This window comes from Peromyscus leucopus, chromosome 1 (assembly GCF_004664715.2).
Source record: "Peromyscus leucopus breed LL Stock chromosome 1, UCI_PerLeu_2.1, whole genome shotgun sequence".
NCBI lineage: Eukaryota > Metazoa > Chordata > Mammalia > Rodentia > Cricetidae > Peromyscus > Peromyscus leucopus.
The window spans coordinates 63,319,190-63,340,892 of record NC_051063.1 but is presented as its reverse complement, the minus strand read 5'-3'; the positions used below and the strand labels follow the sequence as shown (position 1 = coordinate 63,340,892).

The window sequence follows — 21,703 nt, the reverse complement described above, 5'->3', positions numbered from 1 at the left end:
GCTCACCTCGGGGCCACTTGTATATTCTGCTGTATAGAAAGGTAAAAGGTTAGGACTAGAGAGTTGACTCTGCTTAAGAGTGCTTATTCCTCTTGCAGAGGACCTGGGTTCGGTTCCCAAGTAAGTTTACAGCCATCTGGGTAGTTTACAATCACCCATAACTTCCAGGCATTCACGTAGTACACACTTATATGCATAATATAAATCTAAAAAGAAAAAGAAAAAAAAAATTTTAAAGGAAAGAGAGGTAGAAGTTGCCAGCGCAGCACTTCTCAAAGTTTATTACTGGAAAGCTTGATAGAAAGAAAAACACCTGAAGCCAGGCATGGTGGCTCACACCTTTAATCCCAACACTCTGTGAGTTCCAGGCCAGCCAGGGCTACATAGTGCAATCCTGTCTGAAAAAGACAAAGGCTATAGACAAAGAAAAGCCTAGGGTGAGGTAGAGGATGAGTGCGGGGCTTCTTAGGGGACCCCCTTCAAGAACTCTGTAGCTCAGCTCTTTAAAGCTGTCAATGCCCTGTCCTTGAGGGTCTTGAAGGAGACTTAATGGCATAGTATGATTCGAACATGGACAATTGGGCTGAAATGTGATTGGACAGGCAGGGATCGCCAGTGCTTCAGGCAACAAAGCCTCTGCCCAGATTTGCTTGATCCTCTCTGCAAGCATGAGGCAGAACTTTTTCTAGGAAAGTGTTCTCTCCCCAGCCCCTTAGAACACTCTCTGAAAAGAAGGGTGACTTAGTCATCTGCTGTCAGACACAGTGGCTTAAAGAGTTCCTGTGACCCACCTTCGGAGTGGGAATTGGAGGCAGGGACTATGTTCAAGGACCAGGATATACTGAGCATCCCATAATGTGGGGATGTGGTTCAGCCATTGGCAGGATGCACTGTGGACTGGGTATATGTAGATGCCATCTTTGCAACTTGGTTTGTTGTGGGACTTGAGGTTCAAGGTCAGGACTAACACTGTACCTCTTGTTCCCATAGGTACCACATGGAATGTTTGGACCCTCCTCTCCAGGAGGTGCCTGTAGATGAATGGTTCTGCCCAGAGTGTGCGGCCCCTGGTGTTGCTCCCACTCATGGTAATGTGAGATCCTTTCCTGCAGAGCACTTGGGTCTTTCTTATTGTCAGTTTTGGAGAAGGACCGTGGAAAAAAGCTGGACTTGTTATATAGGGAGTACCTCCATCAGGGAGAGGGTTCTCTCTCTCTGTGGACTCCTAGGTAGGAGCTGGAGTTACTAAACCTTTGGAGGCCATGGCAGGTTGTCTTTTTTTTTTTTTTTAATCGGGGTTTAATTTTTTTGGGTTTTTTTGTTTTTGTTGAAGACAGAGTCTCTCTGTGTAGCTTTGGCTGTCCTGGAACCAAGCTGGCCTTGAACTCCCAGAGATCCTTCTGCTTCTGCCTCCCGAGTGCTGGGATTAACAGGTTGTCAATTTGGGGCTTTCAGTTCTTAAGGCCTGTTGGGGAAAGCCTATGATGTGTAGTACTCATGACCCAGCAGCCTATGGCTCTCTTCCAAGATGCAGCTCCTGTGAGTGATGAGGAGATCTCCCTGTTACTGGCGGATGTAGTGCCTACTACCAGCAGGCTTCGACCTCGAGTAGGCAGGACCCGGGCCATCGCTAGGACACGACAGAGTGAGAGAGTGAGGGCAACTGTGAACCGGAACCGGATCTCCTCTGCCAGAAGGGTCCAGGTAGGCGGCTGGCACTAGGCTGGGTCTACGAAGGGTGGTCTCTGGACCTGGGAACTGGACTGATGAGGCTCCACTGGCACTAAAGGGCCCGTAGCATTCTCACATGCCAGGCCTAGCATGCATGCAGTCAGCCTGGCAAGAGAGCAGGTGAGTGCATTGGAGACACTATACTTCTTCTGTGTGCCAGCAGGACCAGGGGGACTGCCTTCTCAAGTACTTTTGATGATTTTGGGAAATTCCCTCTGGTATGAAAAAGGCCACTCACTGGCTCTTCACCCCTTCCAGGCACAAGAGATTTTCTTCCTTGCGCCTGGCTCCTGGCACTCAATGTTAGATGTCTGTGGCCTCTGTTCTAGGTGCTGAGGAAGCTTAGAAGTTCTTTCTATGAAGTCATATTCCCGTGGTCAATATAGTGACATCAGGGTCCAAGCTCCAAGTGGGTTGGAGGCCTGGGGACTATCTCCTGTCCTATGCCCTAGCCCTGTAATCTCCACTTTAGCACTTGAGCCTGAGCTTATGCTTGCCATTCCTCTTTTGCGTTGTGCCCTGGAGGCAGGACAGTGTTGGGGGCTGCTGTTTCTCACTCACCTCTTTGTTTTCTATCTGCTGGCTCTTTCCCTATTCCCTGCTAGACGCTCGTCACCACATACCTGCCTCATTTGGGGCTTTCCTCTTGACTCACTCCTGCTCCCTTCCTTCTTCCTGCTTGGACCTCCATTTGCTCCTTCATAGCAGCTGAATGCCCCAGTTCATTCTTTTTTTTTTTTTTTTTTTGAGCTGAGGACCGAACCCAGGGCCTTGTGCTTGCTAGGCAAGTGCTCTACCACTGAGATAAATCCCCAGCCTCGCCCTAGTCCATTCTTGCCCTGACCTTCCCTTCTAGAAACTGCCAGGAACCACTGTCATTGTGATCATGCTGTCCATTCTTGGTAGAAGTGGAGGGAGGTGGCTCCAGTGCTAAACTCTTGTGCTTTTCTGGTCAATTCGATGAGTCTGCACTGACTCTCTACTCACATGGCCCGGCTCAGCATCCCATTCATGGAAAGGGTGGTCACCCATTGAGTGGCTCTGTGTCTTGTTTGCAGCATGTGCCAAGGTACCTCATGTCTTCTCTGCTGGATGAAACCATCGAGGCTGTGGCCACTGGTCTGAGCACTGCTGTATACCAGCGTCCCTTGACACCTCGTGTCCCTGCAAAACGGAAGAGAAAGGCAGGTAAGTTGGCATGGTGTGCAGACTCCCGCCGGGAGCTCTGTCCTGGAGTCCAGTTGTGTGATTGTTTCTGATTGCTCCTGCAGCCTTCTCAGCCAGAAGCACAGCACCCCCTTCATATCTGTGGCTTCCACACTGACAAGCCCATCTAGACCTAGCTAAACAACACTAGGGAAAAAGAATCACATCTGGGCTGATGGGGACAGATGTGCTGTTGTCATTCCCTGATTGAAGGCTATATTTGCTGTTGGCATGGCTTCTGCATTTCCTAAACCTGAAAATACCCAGAGGTAGTGTAAACTGTAAGCAAACACTGTGACACATTGTAGAGAGGACCTATAACCCTGAGACCACCTCTGCATCCTGATCTAACCGTACTGACCTGACCCTCTGCTTCTGAATACTGTTGGTGCTCCTCGTGGGCTCAACTCAGTGTGGACTTAGGGATTCCTGCCTCTCTAGGTGGGTCATAATTAATCTGTAGTCTCTTAAAAATATACTTTATTAAGCTGGCAAAATGGCTGAGCAGGTAAAGGTGCTTGCTGCCAAACCCGACAACCCAAGTAGGATCCCTGAAATCTACCTGATAGGAAGAGAACTGACATGTACAAGTTGTTCTTGATAGGCTGAGTCTGTGTGTCACGCGCACACACATACATACATTTTTAAATTAAATTTACTTTCTTGATATCTGTGCACAGTGAAGTGCATAGTTACAGGTTTGACAAATGATGACCTTGCCAATGTATAGAATACTTGTAAGAGGACATTCCCTCCCATTCCACCCAGCACTCATCATTGGTCATCAGTCTGGGTTCTCACAGGATTCACTGGAAGTCTCTGGTCTTGCTTTGTTTACTAGCACAGACAGCTTTTAGAACATGTGCAGTATATGTGTCTTTGCATTCTCGAAGAGTCTGTTAATGTGCCAATTTGTTTACTTACTTTTTGTTTGTTTGATTGCTTGTTTGTTTGTTTGTTTTGGTTTTCGAGACAAGGTTTTTCTGTGTAATAGCCCTAGCTGTCTTGAAACTCACTTTGTCGACTCAAGGTGTGCACCGCCATGCCTGGCTCAGTTGCTTTACTTCTTACTTGGTGGTCTCACTTGGGTCATTTCCCATTTAGGTGGCCTAAGGAGAAAGCTACAGCTGGGTGTGGTGGCATAGACCTTTGATCCCAGCACTTGGGAGATAGAGGCAGGTGGATCTCTAGGAATCTGAGGACTCCCTGATTTGCATAGTGACTTCCAGGCCAGCTATGGCTGCACAGTGAGACACTGTCTGAAAAACTAAGAAACAAACAAACAAAAATGATTCAAACTGCAGAAAAGTAAGCAATTCATAACCCCTACCCTTAGCTTAGGAACTATTAACGTTAGATGGCTTCTGGGGGAAGGAGAATGGTCTTCTTTAAAGGTGTGGCCTCTGAGAGATCTTGCTCCAGTGGATGGTCCCCACACCCATGCAGCTCAAATTGAACTTGGTGGATTATTTAAAAAAAAGAAGAAGAGGAGGAAATCATGATGTTGAGAGGGATTGGGAGATAGGGTTTGGTCCAGGGAGGAATAGGTATGAATTTTATTAAATTATGTTATATACGTATGTGAAATTCTCAAAGAATAATATATGCATTTAAAAAGAATAAAGCTGTCGGGCGGCTGTGGCACACGTCTTTAGTCCCAGCACTCGGGAGGCAGAGAGGCGGATCCCTGTGAGTTTGAGGCCAGCCTGGGCTACAGAGCAAGATCCAGGACAAGAACCAAAAACTATATACAGAAACCCTGTCTCCAAAAACAAGACAAACAAAAGAATAAGGCTGATGAAAACCTCATGCAGGCAGGTTATTTTGTGAGCAGATATTTTCTTTCTTTTTTTTTTTTTTTTTGTTTTTTCAAGACAGGGTTTCTCTGTGTAGCTTTGTGCCTTTTTCCTGGAACTCACTTGGTAGCCCAGGCTGGCCTTGAACTCACAGAGATCTGCCTGCCTCTACCTCCCGAGTGCTGGGATTAAAGGCATGCGCCACCACCGCCAGCTAGTGAGCAGATATTTTCATTTTTTTTTTTTTCTAACAATATGGATGGGTGAAGGAGTTAGATTATCAACTTATGTTTAACTTTAGAAAAAAAATTCCAGACTTGCTTCCAACTCAAAATGCTATCTCTTGTATCTCTGAAAGACCTAGTTACTCTGCATATTATGAGTGCATTCTCAGCAGTACTCATAACAGTTGCGTTTCAGTTTCTGCTCACCAGAAGGTAGGGGTGTGTGTGTGTGTGTCTGTCTGTCTTTAGAATCCTCTTCAGGAAGCCCCTCCTTTCATCAAGAGCAGAGTTTAGAAGCCAGAGCCTTCTCTGTGTTCTGAGCAAGCAATTGGTCATTGTCTAGGTCAGTGACATGGTCCTTCTTAAGGCCTCACATCTGCAGCTGAAGTTTAAGGTCAGGTTTTCACTTCCTGTGTTGCACATCTGTGCCTCCTGCTCTTCCTGTCACATCCTGCTTCTCAGTGCTGGTTGTTAACAGCTTATCTGCTTCACCAAATCATATGGATTGTGACCAGCAGCATTTGATTAGAGGTGGGAATTTGTTTCCCATTTAATCCCATTAAGGACATACAGTCGGGCACCCCTCCATAAAGGGTCTTTTAGTTTTTATTTTATGTGGATGAGTGTTTTATCTGCCTGTATGTGTGTGCATCACATGCATGCCTATTACCTACAAAGGCCAGAAGATGTTAGGTCCTTTGGAACTGGAGTTACGGTTGTAAGCCTCATGTGGGTACCAGGAACCTAACGTCGGTCCTCTGCAAGAACAGGCAGTGCTTTTACCACTGAGCCACCTGTTCAGCCTTAGTTTTAGTTTTGTTTCTGTGAACTTGTTTTCTTTTCCTCCTCCCTTTCTCTCCGATTCATTTTTTTTTTTTTTTTTTTTTTTTTAGACAGGATTTTTCTGTGTAGTTTTGGTGCCTGTTCTGGATCTCACTCTGTAGACCAGGCTGGCCTCAAACTCACAGAGATCCGCCAGCCTCTGCCTCCAGAATGCTGGGATTAAAGGTGTGCACCACCGCCACCCGGCCCCCGTTTCTTTTTTAAAACAGATTTTCTCTTTGTAACCCAGGCTAGCCTTGAAACTCATATCATAACCTTCCTGCCTCAGCTTCCTGAGTGCTAGGATAGTTTATTTGGGGAATGTGGGGGTGGGGAGCCAGGAGGATCAGGAGCTCAAGGTCATCCTCAGCTACATTGTGAGTTTGAGTCCAGCCTGGGCTACAAATGAAATCCTGTCTCAAACTAAAAATAAAAATGCTTATTTGAATTAAGACTCAAGTCAGATTCATGTTGGGGTATGTATATTTACCCCTTCTCTTTGGTCTTCACTGGCTCCTGCCTGTAGACTGTATGCTTGAGCTCAGACACCTGTTGGGCCTGAGTATGAGTTCAGTGTGTTAGATTTTTGTGTTGCAAGAGTATTCTGTGGAGCTGGACGATGGTGGTGCACAGCTTTAGTCCCAGCACTTGGGAGGCAGAGGCCAGACTAATCTATATAGTTCCAAGCCAGTCAGGACTATGTATTTAACAGTCATAACAATGCTCTGTAGTAAAAGCTAGGTGAGCTCATTCTTCCAAGTGTCTTCCCTTGTGACGATGTGAGATAGTGCAGTGCCTCTGAGAAGAGAGGCAATGGATGGCCCAAGTGCCTGGGCTACTTCATAAGGGTCCCATGAACTAAAACATTGCAGTCCCAGGTTGTCTAATAACCAGAATCACAAAGTAAGCAATAGGGGTTGACCCATACCTACACTCTAGGCAAAGACTGATTCCTGTCCTGGACAGGGTGGGCTAGAATATAGCTGGAGATTTCATCACATTACTCCAAACAATACAGTTTTAAATAGATTTATTTTTTTCTTCTTGAAGTTCCCACTTGGTGTTTATATGGTTACCATGGGTTATGGGAGCCATAGAAAGGACAACAGGGGAGAAGAGGCACGGTGTTCTCTGCTTACTAGGGGTTTCTGTGGAGGATCACGAACTGCCCTGGCTCTGTCTCACATGTGCAGTGTAGTTTGCAGGGCAGCAGGACCCAGCAGCCTTTCCTTATTTATCCCCTCAAAAGCGAAGGAGCTTCCAATTACCTGTTACTCTCTTCATACCCTGTCACATCCTGGTTGAATTTATTCCTGGCTTGTCAGAATCCTAGAAGGAAGTGTCATAGCAGCACCTTTGAAGGTAGGTTTAGACCACAGCATAGGTCCTTTAGCAACTGATGTCTGTTTTTAGAGTGTCTCCAGAAGTGTTCAGAGTGCTTACTTGTCTTCCAGTCTCCAGGGGAGCTCTCTCTGTTTCGACCATGAAAGGTCATGTTATAGTCGCTGTCTTCAGCACTTGGTTACTATGTTTTTGGTTTGGTTTTGTTTTGTTTTTAATTTATGTAATTTATATAATGGTTCTAAAGTCTGATCTACTCAGAGTAGTGGAACCCCATCCTTGCTTGCTATTTGAATCCTCCTTCCCCTAGGAACACATTACTTTTCAAAATGTTACAGGCTTATTTCTCTAGTTAAAAATTGCCAAGCCAAGCCAAGCCAGTGCTTAGAGCCCAGGCTGCAAACAAGTTGGCACGTCGTTGTAATTCCAGTGTTCTGCAGGTGAAGGCAGGGAGGATTAAAAGTTCAAGGTCATTTTCCACTACACGGTGAGAACATGCCTCAAAAAATGGTGGGTGAGATATCTTAGCGGATAAAGATGCTAGCTAACAAGCCTGATTTCAATCTCCAGATTCCACATGGTGGAAAGAAAGAACCAATTCCTGCAAGTTCTCCTCTGACACACATACACACAAATTTTAAAGGGGGGGGGTTGTGGTGGTTTGAAGGGAAATGACCCCCAAATGAAGTGGCACTGTTAGGAGGTGTGGCCTTGCTGGAGTAGGTGTGGTCTTGTTGGAGGAAGTGTGTCACTGAGAGAGTGAGCTTTGAGGTCTCCTATGCTCAAGCTACTCCCAGTGAGATAGTCCACTTCCTGTTGCCTTCTGATCAAACACCATGTAGCCAGCACCATGTCTGCCTGCACACCACCATGCTTCCCACCATGATGATAATATACTAAACCTCTGAAACTGTAAGCTACCACCTCAATTTAAATGTTTTCCTTTGTAAGTGTTGCTGTGGTCATGGTGTCTCGTCACAGCAATAGAAACCCCAACTAAGACAGGGTGCTGAGAAGATGGCTGAGTAAAGTTAAGAAAGGGCACGTCTTGCTCTTGGAGAAGACCTGGGATTGGTTCCCAGAACCCACATGACTGCTCATAACTGCCTGTTACTCTAGTTATAGGGGATCCCACACCATCTTCTGAATGCCTGAGTATTACACCCATGTGTGTACATACAGACAAAGTAGATACACACCCAGAAAGATAATCTTCAAAAAAAATTTTTTTAAAGTGAGGCATGTGTAATCTTTGAGAAGTTAGGTAGGAGAATTGCCATGAGTTCAGGATCAGCTACAGTAAATAGGACCGGAGAGATGGCTTTGCAGTTAAGAACACTGACCGTTCTTCCAGAGAACTTGGGTTCGCCGGGCGTGGTGGCGCACGCCTGTAGTCCCAGCTACTCGGGAAGCTGAGACAGGAGGATCGCTTGAGTCCAGGAGTTCTGGGCTATAGTGCGCTATGCCGATCGGGTGTCCACACTAAGTTCAGCATCAATATGGTGACCTCCCGGGAGCGGGGGACCACCAGGTTGCCTAAGGAGGGGCAAACCAGAGAACTTGGATTCAATTCCCAGCACCTACATGGCAGTTCACAACTGTCTGTAATTCCAATTCCAGGGGACCCAACACCCTCACACAAGATATACATGCAGACAAAACAACAATGCACATAAAATATAAATAGCTAATTAAAAATCTTGAAAGGAAAAAGTCTTTTTAAAAAGTAAATAAATTTAAGTTAAAAAGTAGTAAACCAAGCAGACAGTACTTGTGAAACAGAAGGTCATCTGTAACTACGTGCTGAGTTCTATGCCAGCCTGGGTTACATAAGACCAGAGTCTGTCTCAAGAAATAAAAAAGTAAAATCAGGAGCTGAAGGGATGGCTCAGCTTAAGAGAAGTGCTTGCTGCTGCCCAAGAGGACCTGAGTTCAGTTCCCAGTACCCACAATGGGCAGCTCACAGCTACCTATAACTCCAGTTCCGGGGGTTCTGATGCCCCTTTAGCCCTTCACAGTCACCCACATTTGTGTGAGTCACCCACATTTGTGTGAGTCACCCACATTGGAGCACATACACACACACACAAATAAAAAAAGAAACTGTGTGTATTATATGTAAAATTCAAGCCAGCACACAGTCTTGAGGTGCCCAGACCCTCTCGCTAGCTTCCTGGGCTCTGCTCCAACAGTACTTGGAGGATCTGGTCCCCTGGTCAGGAAGGGCCCTGCAGATACTGAATCACAGACATTTAATGTTGTTTTTTTAGGGAGACGGAAGAAAGTGCTGGGAAGAAAGAAAACCCGGTCCAGGTCATCTGTGAAAAGTAAGAGTGGGGGTGCAAGAGCCAAGAAACGGCAGCCCCGTGTGAGGAAGACCAAAGGGAGGAAGCTAAAGGTGAGGCTGTCCGCAGTGTCCAGCTTAGCCAGTCTTGTTCCCCTTCTGTGGCTCTGCAGCAGGAGCAACAACATGGCTGTTCTCCTGCTGCTCTGGTACAGTTTGGAGGTGGGTGGGTATGCTTCTAGGTCATTTGTACTGGGTGTGTTAAGAGTTGTGTATGATGCCGGGCGTTGGTGGCGCACGCCTTTAATCCCAGCACTCGGGAGGCAGAGCCAGGCGGATCTCTGTGAGTTCGAGGCCAGCCTGGGCTACCAAGTGAGCTCCAGGAAAGGCGCAAAGCTACACAGAGAAACCCTGTCTCGAAAAAAATAAAAAAAAAAAAAAAGAGTTGTGTATGACGACCCTGAAACATAGAGGCCAGAGGAAGGACTAGCAGGGCTCAGGAAGGAGGTTGGGCCTCCTTCTTACGGTCACTGGCTGGTCAGATTAAAAGGCTCTCAGTCTCACTTTAGGAGCAAGTATGGACAGACTGAGTTGAAGTCCTCAGGGCAGATAGCCTGGGTCCTGGGGAGGTATGGACAGTTGTTAACTGGACATAGTCACTGTCTGTCCTGGGGAGCCTCTCGTCTGTGAGTGAGAAGCCTATGTCCGCTGAACAGTGGTGGTGTACGCCTTTAATCCCAGCACTCGGGAGGCAGAGGCAAGGAGATTTCTGTGAGTTTGAGGCCAGCCTGGGCTACAGAGTGAGTTCCAAGAAAGGCACCTAAGCTACACAGAGAAGCCCTGTCTCAAAAAACCAAAAAGAAAAAAAAAAAAAGAAGAAGAAAAGCCTATGTCCAGTGGACTCAACTTAGGTACTGTGTTCTCTCTCACTCAGCCCTGCTGCCATGAAACAGATTTGCTACTTAAAGACACAGGAAGCTGAGACAATGTGTTTCCTGTGTTTTTATGTGAATTTATACTTGTTATCCATTGCCTGATAACTGTAGTATATGCTTGTATATAAAGACATGGATAGCCAGTAGTTTGAACATCTGTTCTGGAGAGTCAGAAAGTCCACAACTGTTCCTTATGTGGCTGTTGATGTGCAGGATGCCGCCATTCATTGAAATGTTTTCTGTCACTGATTTAGAATGAAGTCACAGCTCGCTCTCGCATTGCACGAACACTAGGCCTCCGCAGGCCTGTCCGCGGCACCAGCATGCCTTCAGTGTACAAGCCAGTGGACCCCTCTCTGGGGCTGATGAGGGCAGATATTGGAGCAGCTTCTCTCTCTCTGTTTGGAGACCCCTATGAGCTGGACCCTTTTGACAGGTGACTACAGTAGTGACTGTCCCGGTGTCCCAGCTCTACCTCAGGTTTGCTTAGGCTGCGTGAACTTACAGAGTGGTCTGCTTTCTTTGTCAGTGTCCCCTCCAGCAATGAAGAGCCATCTGCAGATCCGCCTTCCCCTTTGAGTGCCAAGAGGAGAGTGCTGTCCCGCTCAGCCCTACAGTCTCACCAGCCCGTGGCCAGACCTGTCGCCCTGGGGCTCTCTAGGTAGGGGGCAGCAGGAGCATCTGGGGTGGGTAAGGACACGGAATTACCTGTCCTTCTGTGTGGCCCTTATTGATGTGGCTGAGCAGCTCTCTTGCTTCCATGTGCTTGGGGTTGGCTCGGAGTGCTCCGTCAAAGCTCGTTGTCTCGGGTCAGTTAGCACAGCTGCTGGCCCTCTGGCCGCAGTCTCTGAGAGAGGAAGGGTCCTTGAGCAGGGCACGAGTGCTGGTCCAGGCAGTTGTAGGGACACTCTCCTGCCAGCTCTTGCCTAGTGGTAGAGTGGGTAGACCTACATTACAGGTGACCTCCCTACTGAGGGGTGGGGGTTCGGGCCAGAGGACCGCAGAGGGGCCAAGCTAGCAGAGCCACTCTGGTCTGTGTCTACAGGAGGCAGCTCCCTGCTGTGGCTCCAGAGCCCAGCGTGGAGGAAGCACCCGTTCCTGACCTCTTGGGGAGCATCTTGTCTGGCCAGAGCCTCCTCATGATGAGCAGTGCGGATGTTGTCATCCACCGGGATGGCTCTCTCAGTGCCAAGAGAGCAGGTGAGCTCCTGTGGGCTTGCTGTCCTTATGGATTTGGAAATGTAAAATCACAGTCCTAGAAATGGACGAGTTGGACGGGTTCTCAGGCTTTGCTCTGAGTTGGGGCGACACCACTAACAGCATAACCAGTGTGAGTTTCTGTAAGATCCTTCCGTGACCAAGTAGTTAGGTGAGTGTGGCATTTCCGGGACAGTTCAGATCTTCAGTGCCTACCTCCATCTGCAGCCTCTTGTCTGTGTCTCACTAGCTGGGACTCATTTGAACCATAGTCACGTCTGCAAAGAGAAAGACTACATGGCAGTGAGGGCATGTGTGATCCCGCAGGGTGGGTAGTGGTCATGGCAGTGAGGGCGTGCATAATCCTGCAGTTTGGGTAGTGATACAGCTAAGCCCATGATACTCCTGTTTCAGAGTGGCAAGTGTCCTCTCTGGAAACAACCATTTCGGTGTAACTTCCGGTCATACGTGACAAATGATTGAACTTCTTACAGGAGGTGGGAAGGGTTGCTATCTGACTTTTGTTTTTTAGCTCCTGTTTCTCTTCAGCGAAATTCTGTGACTCAATCCAGAGAAGAGTCCAGGCCCAGAGACACCCTGCAGTCTGTGGGACTACCCTCAGGGAGCGCATCCAGTGGACTCATGGGAGACAGGCGACAGAGCTCAGGGCTGAGCTGTGGGGACAGAGCAACCCTACGCTGTATCCCTGGCCGCACAGTGGAGACCCCTGTAAGGTTGGACTCATCAGTGACCCCGCGATCAAGTCAGGCTGGGAATCTTTCGAATGAGAGCAGACCTACCTTGAAGCAGACTAACAACCCCCAGCTTAATGGCTCCAACACACGGCCATTGCCTCTTGGTTCTGCCTCATCTAAGATGACTACTCACTCTAACTTTCCGTCTAGAAATACAGCTCTTGTGCGTCCCCAGAAAACAGATCCCAGGAGACCTGATTTCTCAAAGCTACCCAGGATACCAAAGATCCACAGGGACCGCAGTGACGGCACACAGGACCAGGCCCCAGCCAGTGGGCAGACTGTGGAGCTCCCCAGCACGTGCATCAGCCGCCTGACTGGCAGGGAAGGCCCCGGGCAGCCAGGGCGAGGCCGGGCTGAGAATGAGCCCAGCAGCAGGGGTCCCCAAGAGACTGGCTCACACACAGGTGGTTCTCGCCCTTCTGCCCCCAGCTCCCATGGCAGTGTGGCCCCCCTAGGGCCCTCAAGAGGAAAGGGCATTGGGTCTACCTTTGAAAGCTTTAGGATCAACATCCCTGGGAACACTGCACATTGCAGCCAGCTGTCCAGTCCTGGCTTCTGTAACACATTCCGGCCAGTAGATAGCAAGGTGCAGAGGAAGGAGAACCCTCCACCCCTCTTCTCCATCAAGAAGCCAAAACAACTCAAGAGTGAAATCTATGACCCCTTTGAACCCACTGGCTCGGACTCCAGCCCTCCTAGCAGTAGCCCTGAGAGTCTTGGCCCAGGCCTCCTGCCCTCTGAGATCACCAGAACTATCTCCATCAACAGCCCAAAGGCCCCAGCCTTCCAGACTGTTCGCTGTGTTACCTCCTACAGGGTAGAAAGCATCTTTGGGACTGAAATGGAACCTGAGCCCCAGCCCCCCGATGAGCCTGTGTCTGACGTGCTGGAGTTCCTGGGCAAGGGCCCTGCTGAGGGAGCCTCCGATATGGAACAAGAAGGACACGGGGAGATGGAGTCTGCGGAGATCCAGGGCTCTGCAGCCCGAACTCAGCGGCCTTCCCCCCCACCAGACCCTTGGGATGATGAAGATGGAGTGTCTTGTACACCCTTCTTTGGTGCTGAGGAACGGACAGTGACATGTGTGACTGTCGTGGAGCCAGGTGTTCCACCGAGCCCAGATGCTCCCCAGATAACCACCCACAGGATTGTGGAGCTCAGGGCCCCATCCCGTTCCCGTTCCACCTCCAGCTCCCGCAGCAGGAAGAAAACGAAGAAGAAGAAGGTTGCCAGAGAACACCAGAGGACACGCTCCAGCACTCGTTCTGGCTCCAGGGACAGGACCTCACGCTCGGGGTCTCCAGTGGCTGAGGAACACACCAGGAGACACCGAGCCAAGGCTAAGAGCCGGAGGTCTTCCAGTGACCGGGCCAGCAGCCAGGACAGAGCCAAGAGAAGGAGGGACAGGGACAGAGAGCGGAGGCGGGGCCCCTGGGGTCATGGCAGGTGCTGGAGGAAGTCCAGGTCCCGCTCAGGGAGTCCTGACAGTTCTTCCTGTGAGCGCCGTGAGAGTAGGAGACGGAAGAGGCGCCATTCGGGGTCCAGGTCTCGAGGCAGGGACTGCTCACCTCACAGTAGCCTGGAGAGGGACCGGAGACACAAGCGTCGGGAGCGGAGCCGAGAGCGGATGGACAAGAAGGAGAGTGTGACTCGGGCCCGGGAGAAAAGGAGGTATCGGTCTCGGTCACCCAGCTTGGAGCATAGGCCGCGGAGGCCACGTTCCCGTGAGAAGCGGCCCCATTCCCCAGAGAAGAAGGTGACTGTGAAGGAGGTTTCCCCAGCCTCTACTCCACAGGGGGAACCAAGGCAGGATGGAAATCACCCTGCCAAGCCTCCAGTCTCAGAAGTAAGTGTCCTGCCAGAGGTGGTTGTGGCAGACCTGAACCCTCCAGAAGCCCCTCCTGTCCTGGCAGAGCCTGTTGAGTGTGTGCCTGAGGACCTAGACTATGGTGATTCTGTGGAGGCAGGCCACGTCTTTGAGGATTTTTCAAATGAAGCCATCTTCATTCAGCTCGATGATATGAGCTCACCTCCTTCCCCTGAGAGTACAGACTCCTCCCCTGAGCGAGACTTCCCATCAAATCCCCCAGTGCCCCTAGCCAGCCTTCCACAGGACACTGCTCTACCTACCATCCAGAGGGAAGTGTTACTGGTTCACAGTGATGATATCTCAAAGCCTGCACCCCAGGCATTGACCTCTTCAGACCAGTGCCTGCTCAGGCAGGACACTGTAGAGACCACTGCTACAACTCTTAGCGCCCCGGGTGTGGTGCCCATGGGTATGGACAGTCCTTTGCTAAGTGGGAGAGGATGTGAAACAGTCAGGCCCAAGGATGCTGTGGCCCAGACCCCAGCGCTGCGGTCCAGAACCCTGGTGAAAAGAGTCACCTGGAACCTTCAGGAAGCAGAGGACAGCGCCCCAGCCCTGGACAGAGTTCCAAGTGAGTTGGCCCTGCCAGTGCCTGGGCCCCTGGTGGCGGTTGTCCTTGTGGATCAGGGGTGTAGAGCAGGCATGAGTCAGGGAGGCAGCCACCCCAAGAGGCTCTCCTGACTCTTTGGGGCCCCTACCTGAGTTCAGCCTCTTAGAGATAGATCTGCAGCTTGGCCTTGGTTCCCACTGCTGGTTCTCTGAAAATGTTTTGGCCAGGGTTGACCACAAGGCACCCACCTTCCCTGTCTGTTGGGTCCTCAGGGACACCACTTCAGAGGTCACAGAGGCCCCAGGAAGGAGACTGGGATGCAGAGAACAGGGCCCTCATAGGAATTCAGCAGGCACCATTCTCCGACCTGCCCCCTCCCATCCACGTGCTCCAGGAGTCTGGGTTACCTGATGCAGATCCCTCTCAGGTGGGTGCTGGGCTAGAGGAGCATGGTCCTGGTGCTGGGTATTTGGGGCTGCCTTGGTGAGGGCTTAGACCTCATGGCACTGCTTCCTTTCTGTACAGCCCCCTGGTGCTTCTGGGGCAGAAGGGCTGCCTGCTGTTGGGACTCTGCACTCAGCAGGAGGTGTTCTTGCCCAAGTTTACAGCCCCAACATGCCACCACCCCTGGCTCAGCCCTCAAGCATCCTGCCCTATGCACTGGTCAGCCAGCCCTCAGTCCAGTTGCTCCTGCAGGGGACCCTCCCCCTAGCAGGCTGCGGTGCAGCACAGAGCCTAGCCCCAGTGCCTACTGTGCCGGCCACAGCCTCAGAGCTAGCTGTCCCAACCACCACCACCACCACCACCACCAACTCGGAGGAAAAGACTGCTACTCCCAAGTCAGCTGCTGAGAAGACCAAAAAGGAGGAGGTGAGTGCTGCCTGTCCTTCAGGACCCCTGTCTCATTCGGGCCTGATTTTAGGTCTAGTATCCAGGCCTAGTGGCTTGGGCAGGGTGGTAAGAGAGCAGCGAGCCCATTGCCTTTAGTGTTCTTGGGTGAAGGGACATCCCAGAATTGCTGACTTCCCACCAAGGAGCCCACGGGCCAGTTTTGGCCATCTTGCCATAAGTCACACACATCCTCACTCCTAGTACATGAAGAAGCTGCACATGCAGGAGCGGGCTGTGGAGGAGGTGAAGCTGGCCATTAAACCCTTCTACCAGAAGAGAGAAGTGACCAAGGAGGAATACAAGGATATCCTGCGCAAAGCCGTGCAGAAGGTAGGCTGCCAGCAGGCAGACTCGTGCCTTTTGGCAACCTTGACGTTGTAAGGGACACATTGTGACACAGCTAGATCTGTATGCGACAGATAGTTGCTGTTTCTTGTTTGCATGGACTCCTGGGTCTCTAAACGTGGAGTCAGCCAGCTGGGCCAAGTGGCTGAAGCCTAAATAAGTCCTGTCTCTACTAAGTGCCCAGGCTTGTTTTTTTTGGCTTTTCAAGACAGGTTTTCTCTGTAGCTTTGGAGCCTGTCCTGGATCTCGCTCTGTAGACCAGGCTGGCCTTGAACTCACAGAGATCCACCTGGCTCTGTCTCCCGAGTGCTGGGATTAAAGGTGTGTGCCGCCACCACCCAGCTAGTGCCCATGCTTGTTAAAACTGAAAATTCCCCAGTCCACCCAGTTTCTTTGGAAGATCTGAGTCCCTGAGAGATGGGCAGATCTTTCCGTAGGAACAAGTCTACAGCTTCCTACTGACCCTTGACACATGTAGAGAGACGTCAGCAGCTCTGTTAAGTGTGGTGACAGGTGTGTGTATGGGGGGGGCATGTACTCTTCACAAGGCCAGGACAAGGATGCCTGCATGGGTTGGTCTCTGACAGGTTGAGAGCATTCAGGGTGATGTGTTCTTTCTTCAGATCTGCCACAGCAAGAGTGGCGAAATCAACCCTGTGAAGGTGGCCAACCTGGTGAAGGCCTATGTGGACAAATACAGGCATATGCGCAGGCACAAGAAGACAGAAGCCGGGGAAGAGCCACCCACTCAGGGTGCTGAGACCTGAGACTGGCCACTGTGGGGAGACGTCCCCAGTGGGAAAGAACCGGGGCTACCAGCACTCCTGCCCCTGAGCTTCCCGTGACACCTGTCTGCACCTGTCTTGCTTACAATTGAAAACTGGACTTTTTTATATGTATATTATAGATACACTGTTTCCATTGTGTTCTAATTTATCAAAAATGGCTTATCTTTAGAAACCTTGCTGTGTACTCAGTGCTTGGAAGGTGAAGCTCTTTGGGTTCCGCAAGGCCTGGTGGCCCAGTGGGCAGCTCCTCCATCTGCCCACAGCCACTTGCCGGCATTCACGCAGGGAGCCCTGCTCTAGCAGTTTCCTTACTCCAGTTGCTCTGGCTTCTGTCGGGAGACAGGACCCAGTGCTGCGGGCCTCAGACTCAGACACGCATCCCACCTTCCCCGGTACACCTGGCACTGTAAGCTGTTCCCGATGCCTGGCTTAGAGCCTTGGTATCCAGCAAGGGGTGCGATGGCTCAAGCCAGATCTTCACTGTAAAGATGAGTGCTGCGGAGGAGGCTGTGTGCAGGGATGGGCGTCAGCTTTCACGGGGCCCCACCAGGTCCAGTAAAGAGGTGACATGCAGCTAGGGAGTAAGCCTGACTCAGACGGCACTGGTTCTCGACTCTTTATTGGGAGTTGCAGCTCTGGGCTAGGTCCACTGACCCATCTCCATGAGGAAGTGTTCGATGTCATCGTAGAGACTGTTGGTGCTGGACAGGCACAGGCCAAGACTGCTGCTGTCCAGGGAGGACACACCCTCACGCTGCACACCTTCCAAGTATGCTTTGCATAGCCATGGCTCCAGCTGTGGAAGACATCTGTTAGGGCTCCACCAGCAGCCCACACCCACCTTTGCTTGCCAACCCAGGCTCTACCTTCACCAGAATTAGGCTCTTCTCCTTGGGCCTCCCTGCCGACAAGTCTTGCCCAAATCCCAGGTAGATGGTGTAGTGTGGTGATCCTTGCCGCTTCCGGGCCCGAAACTCTTCCAGCTCTGTTAGGAGGTAGCTCTGATGAGCAGGTTAAGAAAGGCTCCGGGGACCCACAAGGACAGCACCCCAGACAGGCACCTCACTGACCTCTGAAGAAAGTGCTGAAGTTGAAGATTGGGGTATGGCAGTTGCGCTCCAACAGCTGGGCTGGGGTGGAGGGGTTGGTGGAGCCCATGGGGCTGCCCACCTCCCAGTACACCTTGCACTTGCCCATGCGAAGGGCCCACAGTGAAGGCCCCCGCAGCTCCAGCTGAAGGCCTGGAGACACATGCTGCAGAAGTGTCTCTGTGTAACGCAGCTGCTTCTGATCTGGTAGTTCAGCGGGGCTGGGAAAAATCACTGGCTGGGGTGCCGGGTTTATCGCCGCCGAGTTCATGGGGCTATACAGGAACACGCAGCTGGGGTACCCCACCATTGCCTGTAGCACTGTGCGGCCCTTGTACATGATGGTCACGTCCAGGAACCCTAGATTGCTCTCTGTGTACAGACCAAGGCTGAGTGGTAGGTATGGGGGGCACTTGGTTCCACACCCCAGGACCCATTCCCCTCCCACTGAGGTACAGTTGTGAGGGGTGAGTGGTCCACAGTGTTCTGCCTGGGAGAACAGGTGTGTCCTGGGGAAGACCTGTGCTAGCTCCACAGCTCTAGCCCACACCAACAGGTCCCCAGTTCCTCACCAGTCATTAGAGCTGGGTGTTGAAGCCTGGGGCTGGGGACAGCTTCCACCTGCCATGCCGCATGTTGCTCCTCAGAAGCATGGTCTTGCTTCCCGCCTGAGGACGAGTTGAAACTGCCTGTCGATATTGCCCTTCATGGTGTGCTAGCTTCCCGCCCACCCCTGGCACCCTTATCTTTCCTCCTCTCCTCTAGGGTTCTGTTGTCCTCCCACACAGCCTCGGGCAGGTGAGAGACCTCTAGTTTAGCCCCAGCTCAGGAAAAGTTCTTCCTGCCTCTCACCAGGCTCCTGTGATGGGACTGAGTTTGCCCCAGACTCATATTCCAGTAGGTGGTCCTCCAGGAGGCTGTACTCCAAAACCTGAAGCAAGAGGTCCTTGGTATCACCAGAAAGCGCCCCAGTATCCCCAGAAAGTGGAAGGCTTGGGGTTTGGAGCCCAGCATTTCCTCTTGTGGAGAGTGGTCCTAGGGACACACCCTGCAAGAGAAAGTTCAGTGGTAGGCAGTTGCCCATCCCCCACACCTAGAAGGAGCGAACTAGATTATACCTGTGTGGGTACAGTGTTGCTGAGGGTCACTTCTTCCCTATTTTCCATGGCCCGGCCTTCTGAAGGAGAGAGGAGTGGGAATTTGGATCTGAGACTGACCTGCAACCTGGTTATGATGCTTGAGTAGTTCAAAAGTTTTCTTCCCAGTACCCTTTGTCCCCAAACCACCAGGCATCTCAGCCCAAGGCTCTGACTTAGGAAATGTGCCACCCGCCCTCCCACACCTTGGAAAGCAAGCCACTGGGCCTACAATCAGCCTTTTTCCCACCAGTTTTAAAAACCACAAATCCAACCATGAAGCCACCAAGACACAGCAGTCCATGTACCTCCCCAGCCCATGTCTATCTGTGGCATTCCTCACCAGTAGATCCAAGCTCCAGGCTAAGTTCATACACCTTGTGCGGGTCAGCGGGGTCCCCGGAATTGTCTTGACGCAAGATAAAGCGCCCTGTGCTGTGGAGTGCACAGCGGAAGTTGGTTTTCCAGCCTGCTCGCTCAGCAGCCTCGGCCTCTGGGGATGGCAGGTTACCGCCGCTAGGTGGCCACCTCCCTCGGGCCACAGCCCAGGCCTGAAGGAGAGGACAGAGAACGTGGGTTGAGGATGGACTCCCCAGGAGTTCTGGTTATGATGCTTGAGTAGTTCCAAAAGTTTTCTTCCCCTTTGTTCCCAAACCGCCAGGCATCTTACTCAGCCCAAAGCTCTAACTTAGGAGGAAATGTGCCACCTGCCCACACACCCACAAGCCGGCATCTTGGAAAGAGAGCCACTGGGCCTACAATCAGCCTTTTTCCAAACAGTTTTAAAAACCACAAACCCAACCGTGAAGCCACCAAGACAGAGCAGATTATACAGAGGGGCAGGACTGGGTACCACCTTGAAGATACGTGCGTCAGCTTCATCCAGATCCCTGCGCCCGAAATGCTTCCAGGGCACACGGAAGACTGTGTGAGCCTCGTCCAGCCACCGAAGGCCCTCATACTGGCCGCTACTGACCTCACCCAGTAGCCACTCTCCGAACAGCATGCGCTGGGGGCCCCTGCAAGCAGGGCAGCAACCCTAGGGTCAGGGCCAAATACAAGGCCTACAGGACCCAACACAAGCAGGGTGGGCATGTTCTCACCTCTCTGTGGCCATTGCTCCTACAAGGACAGTCTGGGAGAATCAGAGTGGTCCTACTCTGTGACAAGTTGTAATCACTGGAGCAGTCAGGTATTCCAAAGGAGGTAAGAATCCCTCGGGTGTCACTGATGTTTCAGGTTGTAGCCACGGATAGTGTGGCCAAGTGTCACAAATGTGATTATGTGTGTCGGTCACAAGTCGGAATTTAAGTGTCACAAATGTGACCCAGGTGTAGGGTGTTGAGGGTCACAGATGAGGTTTGAGAACTTGTAGCCACCTAGGTTCCGAACCTAAGTGTGGATTCCTCGGCCAGGGTGGCTATAGATGTGACTACAGATGTAGCGGGAGCGCACACGTGAAGTCACAGGTGTTGATCCAGCGTCCAAGCCTGGATGGGCTGTCGCAGGCTGGACCCTGCAAAGACACGATGAGAAAAGGGGGCGGGCCCAGGCGAGTAAAGCGAAACTGCAACCCAGGAAAATGAAACCTAAACAGCCTGTGGGCAGCTGCGGGCTTCCCTTTGTTCCAATGGCTACGGGCACAGTCCTCGGCCTCCACCGAACCCCTACCAGATCCCAACCCCACCTGCAGATCTTCCGATCGCAGATCCTGCCAGACCCTCTGCCCTCCGGTGTCCCCGATCTCTCTGTACTGCCCTTCCCCGATCGCTCGCTACTCCGTGGAGGGGACAAGAATTTCCCCGTGTGGCACTTGCTCGCTCCCTCCCCGCATGGGCTAAGGGTCCCTCATACCTGGTGCCGGAGCCGCCGGGACGGTTTTCTCTCAGTGAGAAGGAGACAGCCAGTGCTTTTATAGGACCCGGCTCGGGGGCGGGACGATGGGAAACAGGGTGTGGCTTAAGGGCTCCGGACGCCTCTGGGGTGTCACGTGGCGGTGGCATTCCACTCTCGGAGTGACAAGCCTCAGAGGGACAGTGGGAGTAGCAGCCTAGTCTACTTGCGGGGCTCCCTCCACACCTCCACACCTCCTCAGGAAAACACAGCAGGAGAAGGCAGGGGTACCCACAACGTTCCAAACAAAGTCAGCAACTTTTGTTTGTTTCCTTTAGCTCTCAGGAAAGCAGCGGGAAGTGTAGTCTAAAGAGGCTGTGACACAGTTTGGCTTCACACTGAAAATGGTACAGATAAAGACTATTCCAGTGGGGGGGTGGGGGGTGGGGGGAGCGCACACCTTTAGTTCCAGCACTCAGTAAGGCAGGTGGATCTCTGTGAGTTCAAGGCCAGTCTGATCTACAGAGTGAGTTCTAGGACAGCCAAGGCTACACAGTGAAACCCTGTCTCGAAACACACACACACCACACACACACACACTCACGAAGAATATTCCAAAGCCAGTATTTGTAATACCATCTCTGGAGAGGCTGAGTCAGAAGGACCAATTCTTCTGGGTTAAAGAGTAAGACCTGTCTCAAAATGTAAAATACAACCACAGATACAACCACGGAAGTTAGAGAAGCTTCTAATTGCAAGGAGCAGAACCTGTAACTGGCCCAAGAACAGAGGATAAGTAATGGAGTGTTCACTCTGAATGAGAGGGACCTCTCTATCACCCCCTCCAAGGCTCAGGGAACACCTCCCAAAAGTAGGAAGAGCCAGAGGATGGAGAGATGTGCAGAAAA

General features: G+C 51.3%; 2 protein-coding genes across 6 annotated transcripts in view; one reads left to right on the top strand and one right to left on the bottom strand.

Annotated features, from left to right (window-relative positions):
• Phrf1 (PHD and ring finger domains 1) overlaps positions 1-16,910 on the top strand; it is a 34,489-nt gene extending 17,579 nt beyond the window's left edge. For both annotated transcript variants that reach the window (XM_028870091.2, XM_028870082.2), the window contains exons 7-18: positions 991-1,088; positions 1,529-1,704; positions 2,790-2,919; positions 9,391-9,518; positions 10,594-10,775; positions 10,869-11,000; positions 11,385-11,539; positions 12,069-14,735; positions 14,987-15,141; positions 15,240-15,584; positions 15,807-15,935; positions 16,574-16,910. In XM_028870091.2, the coding sequence (XP_028725924.1) occupies positions 991-1,088; positions 1,529-1,704; positions 2,790-2,919; positions 9,391-9,518; positions 10,594-10,775; positions 10,869-11,000; positions 11,385-11,539; positions 12,069-14,735; positions 14,987-15,141; positions 15,240-15,584; positions 15,807-15,935; positions 16,574-16,717 (4,441 nt within the window). In that variant the 3' untranslated portion in view covers positions 16,718-16,910. The remainder of the gene's footprint in view (positions 1-990; positions 1,089-1,528; positions 1,705-2,789; positions 2,920-9,390; positions 9,519-10,593; positions 10,776-10,868; positions 11,001-11,384; positions 11,540-12,068; positions 14,736-14,986; positions 15,142-15,239; positions 15,585-15,806; positions 15,936-16,573) is intronic.
• Positions 16,911-17,337: 427 nt separating this feature from the next.
• On the bottom strand, positions 17,338-20,920 carry Irf7 (interferon regulatory factor 7). Of its 4 annotated transcripts, none has more exons than XM_028870099.2 (10): positions 20,817-20,920; positions 20,066-20,478; positions 19,819-19,981; positions 19,306-19,513; positions 18,945-19,003; positions 18,679-18,874; positions 18,399-18,494; positions 17,809-18,198; positions 17,605-17,723; positions 17,338-17,534 (listed from the first exon to the last, which is right to left on the bottom strand). In XM_028870099.2, the coding sequence occupies exons 2-10, from the start codon at positions 20,077-20,079 to the stop codon at positions 17,379-17,381; spliced, it is 1,401 nt and encodes a 466-aa protein (XP_028725932.1). In that variant the 5' UTR covers positions 20,080-20,478; positions 20,817-20,920; the 3' UTR covers positions 17,338-17,378. The 4 variants fall into 4 exon arrangements, with proteins under 4 accessions (XP_028725932.1, XP_028725943.1, XP_028725934.1 ...); XM_028870110.2 differs by having other exon boundaries at positions 18,679-18,757; XM_028870101.2 differs by having other exon boundaries at positions 18,945-19,000.
• Positions 20,921-21,703: the final 783 nt, after the last annotated feature.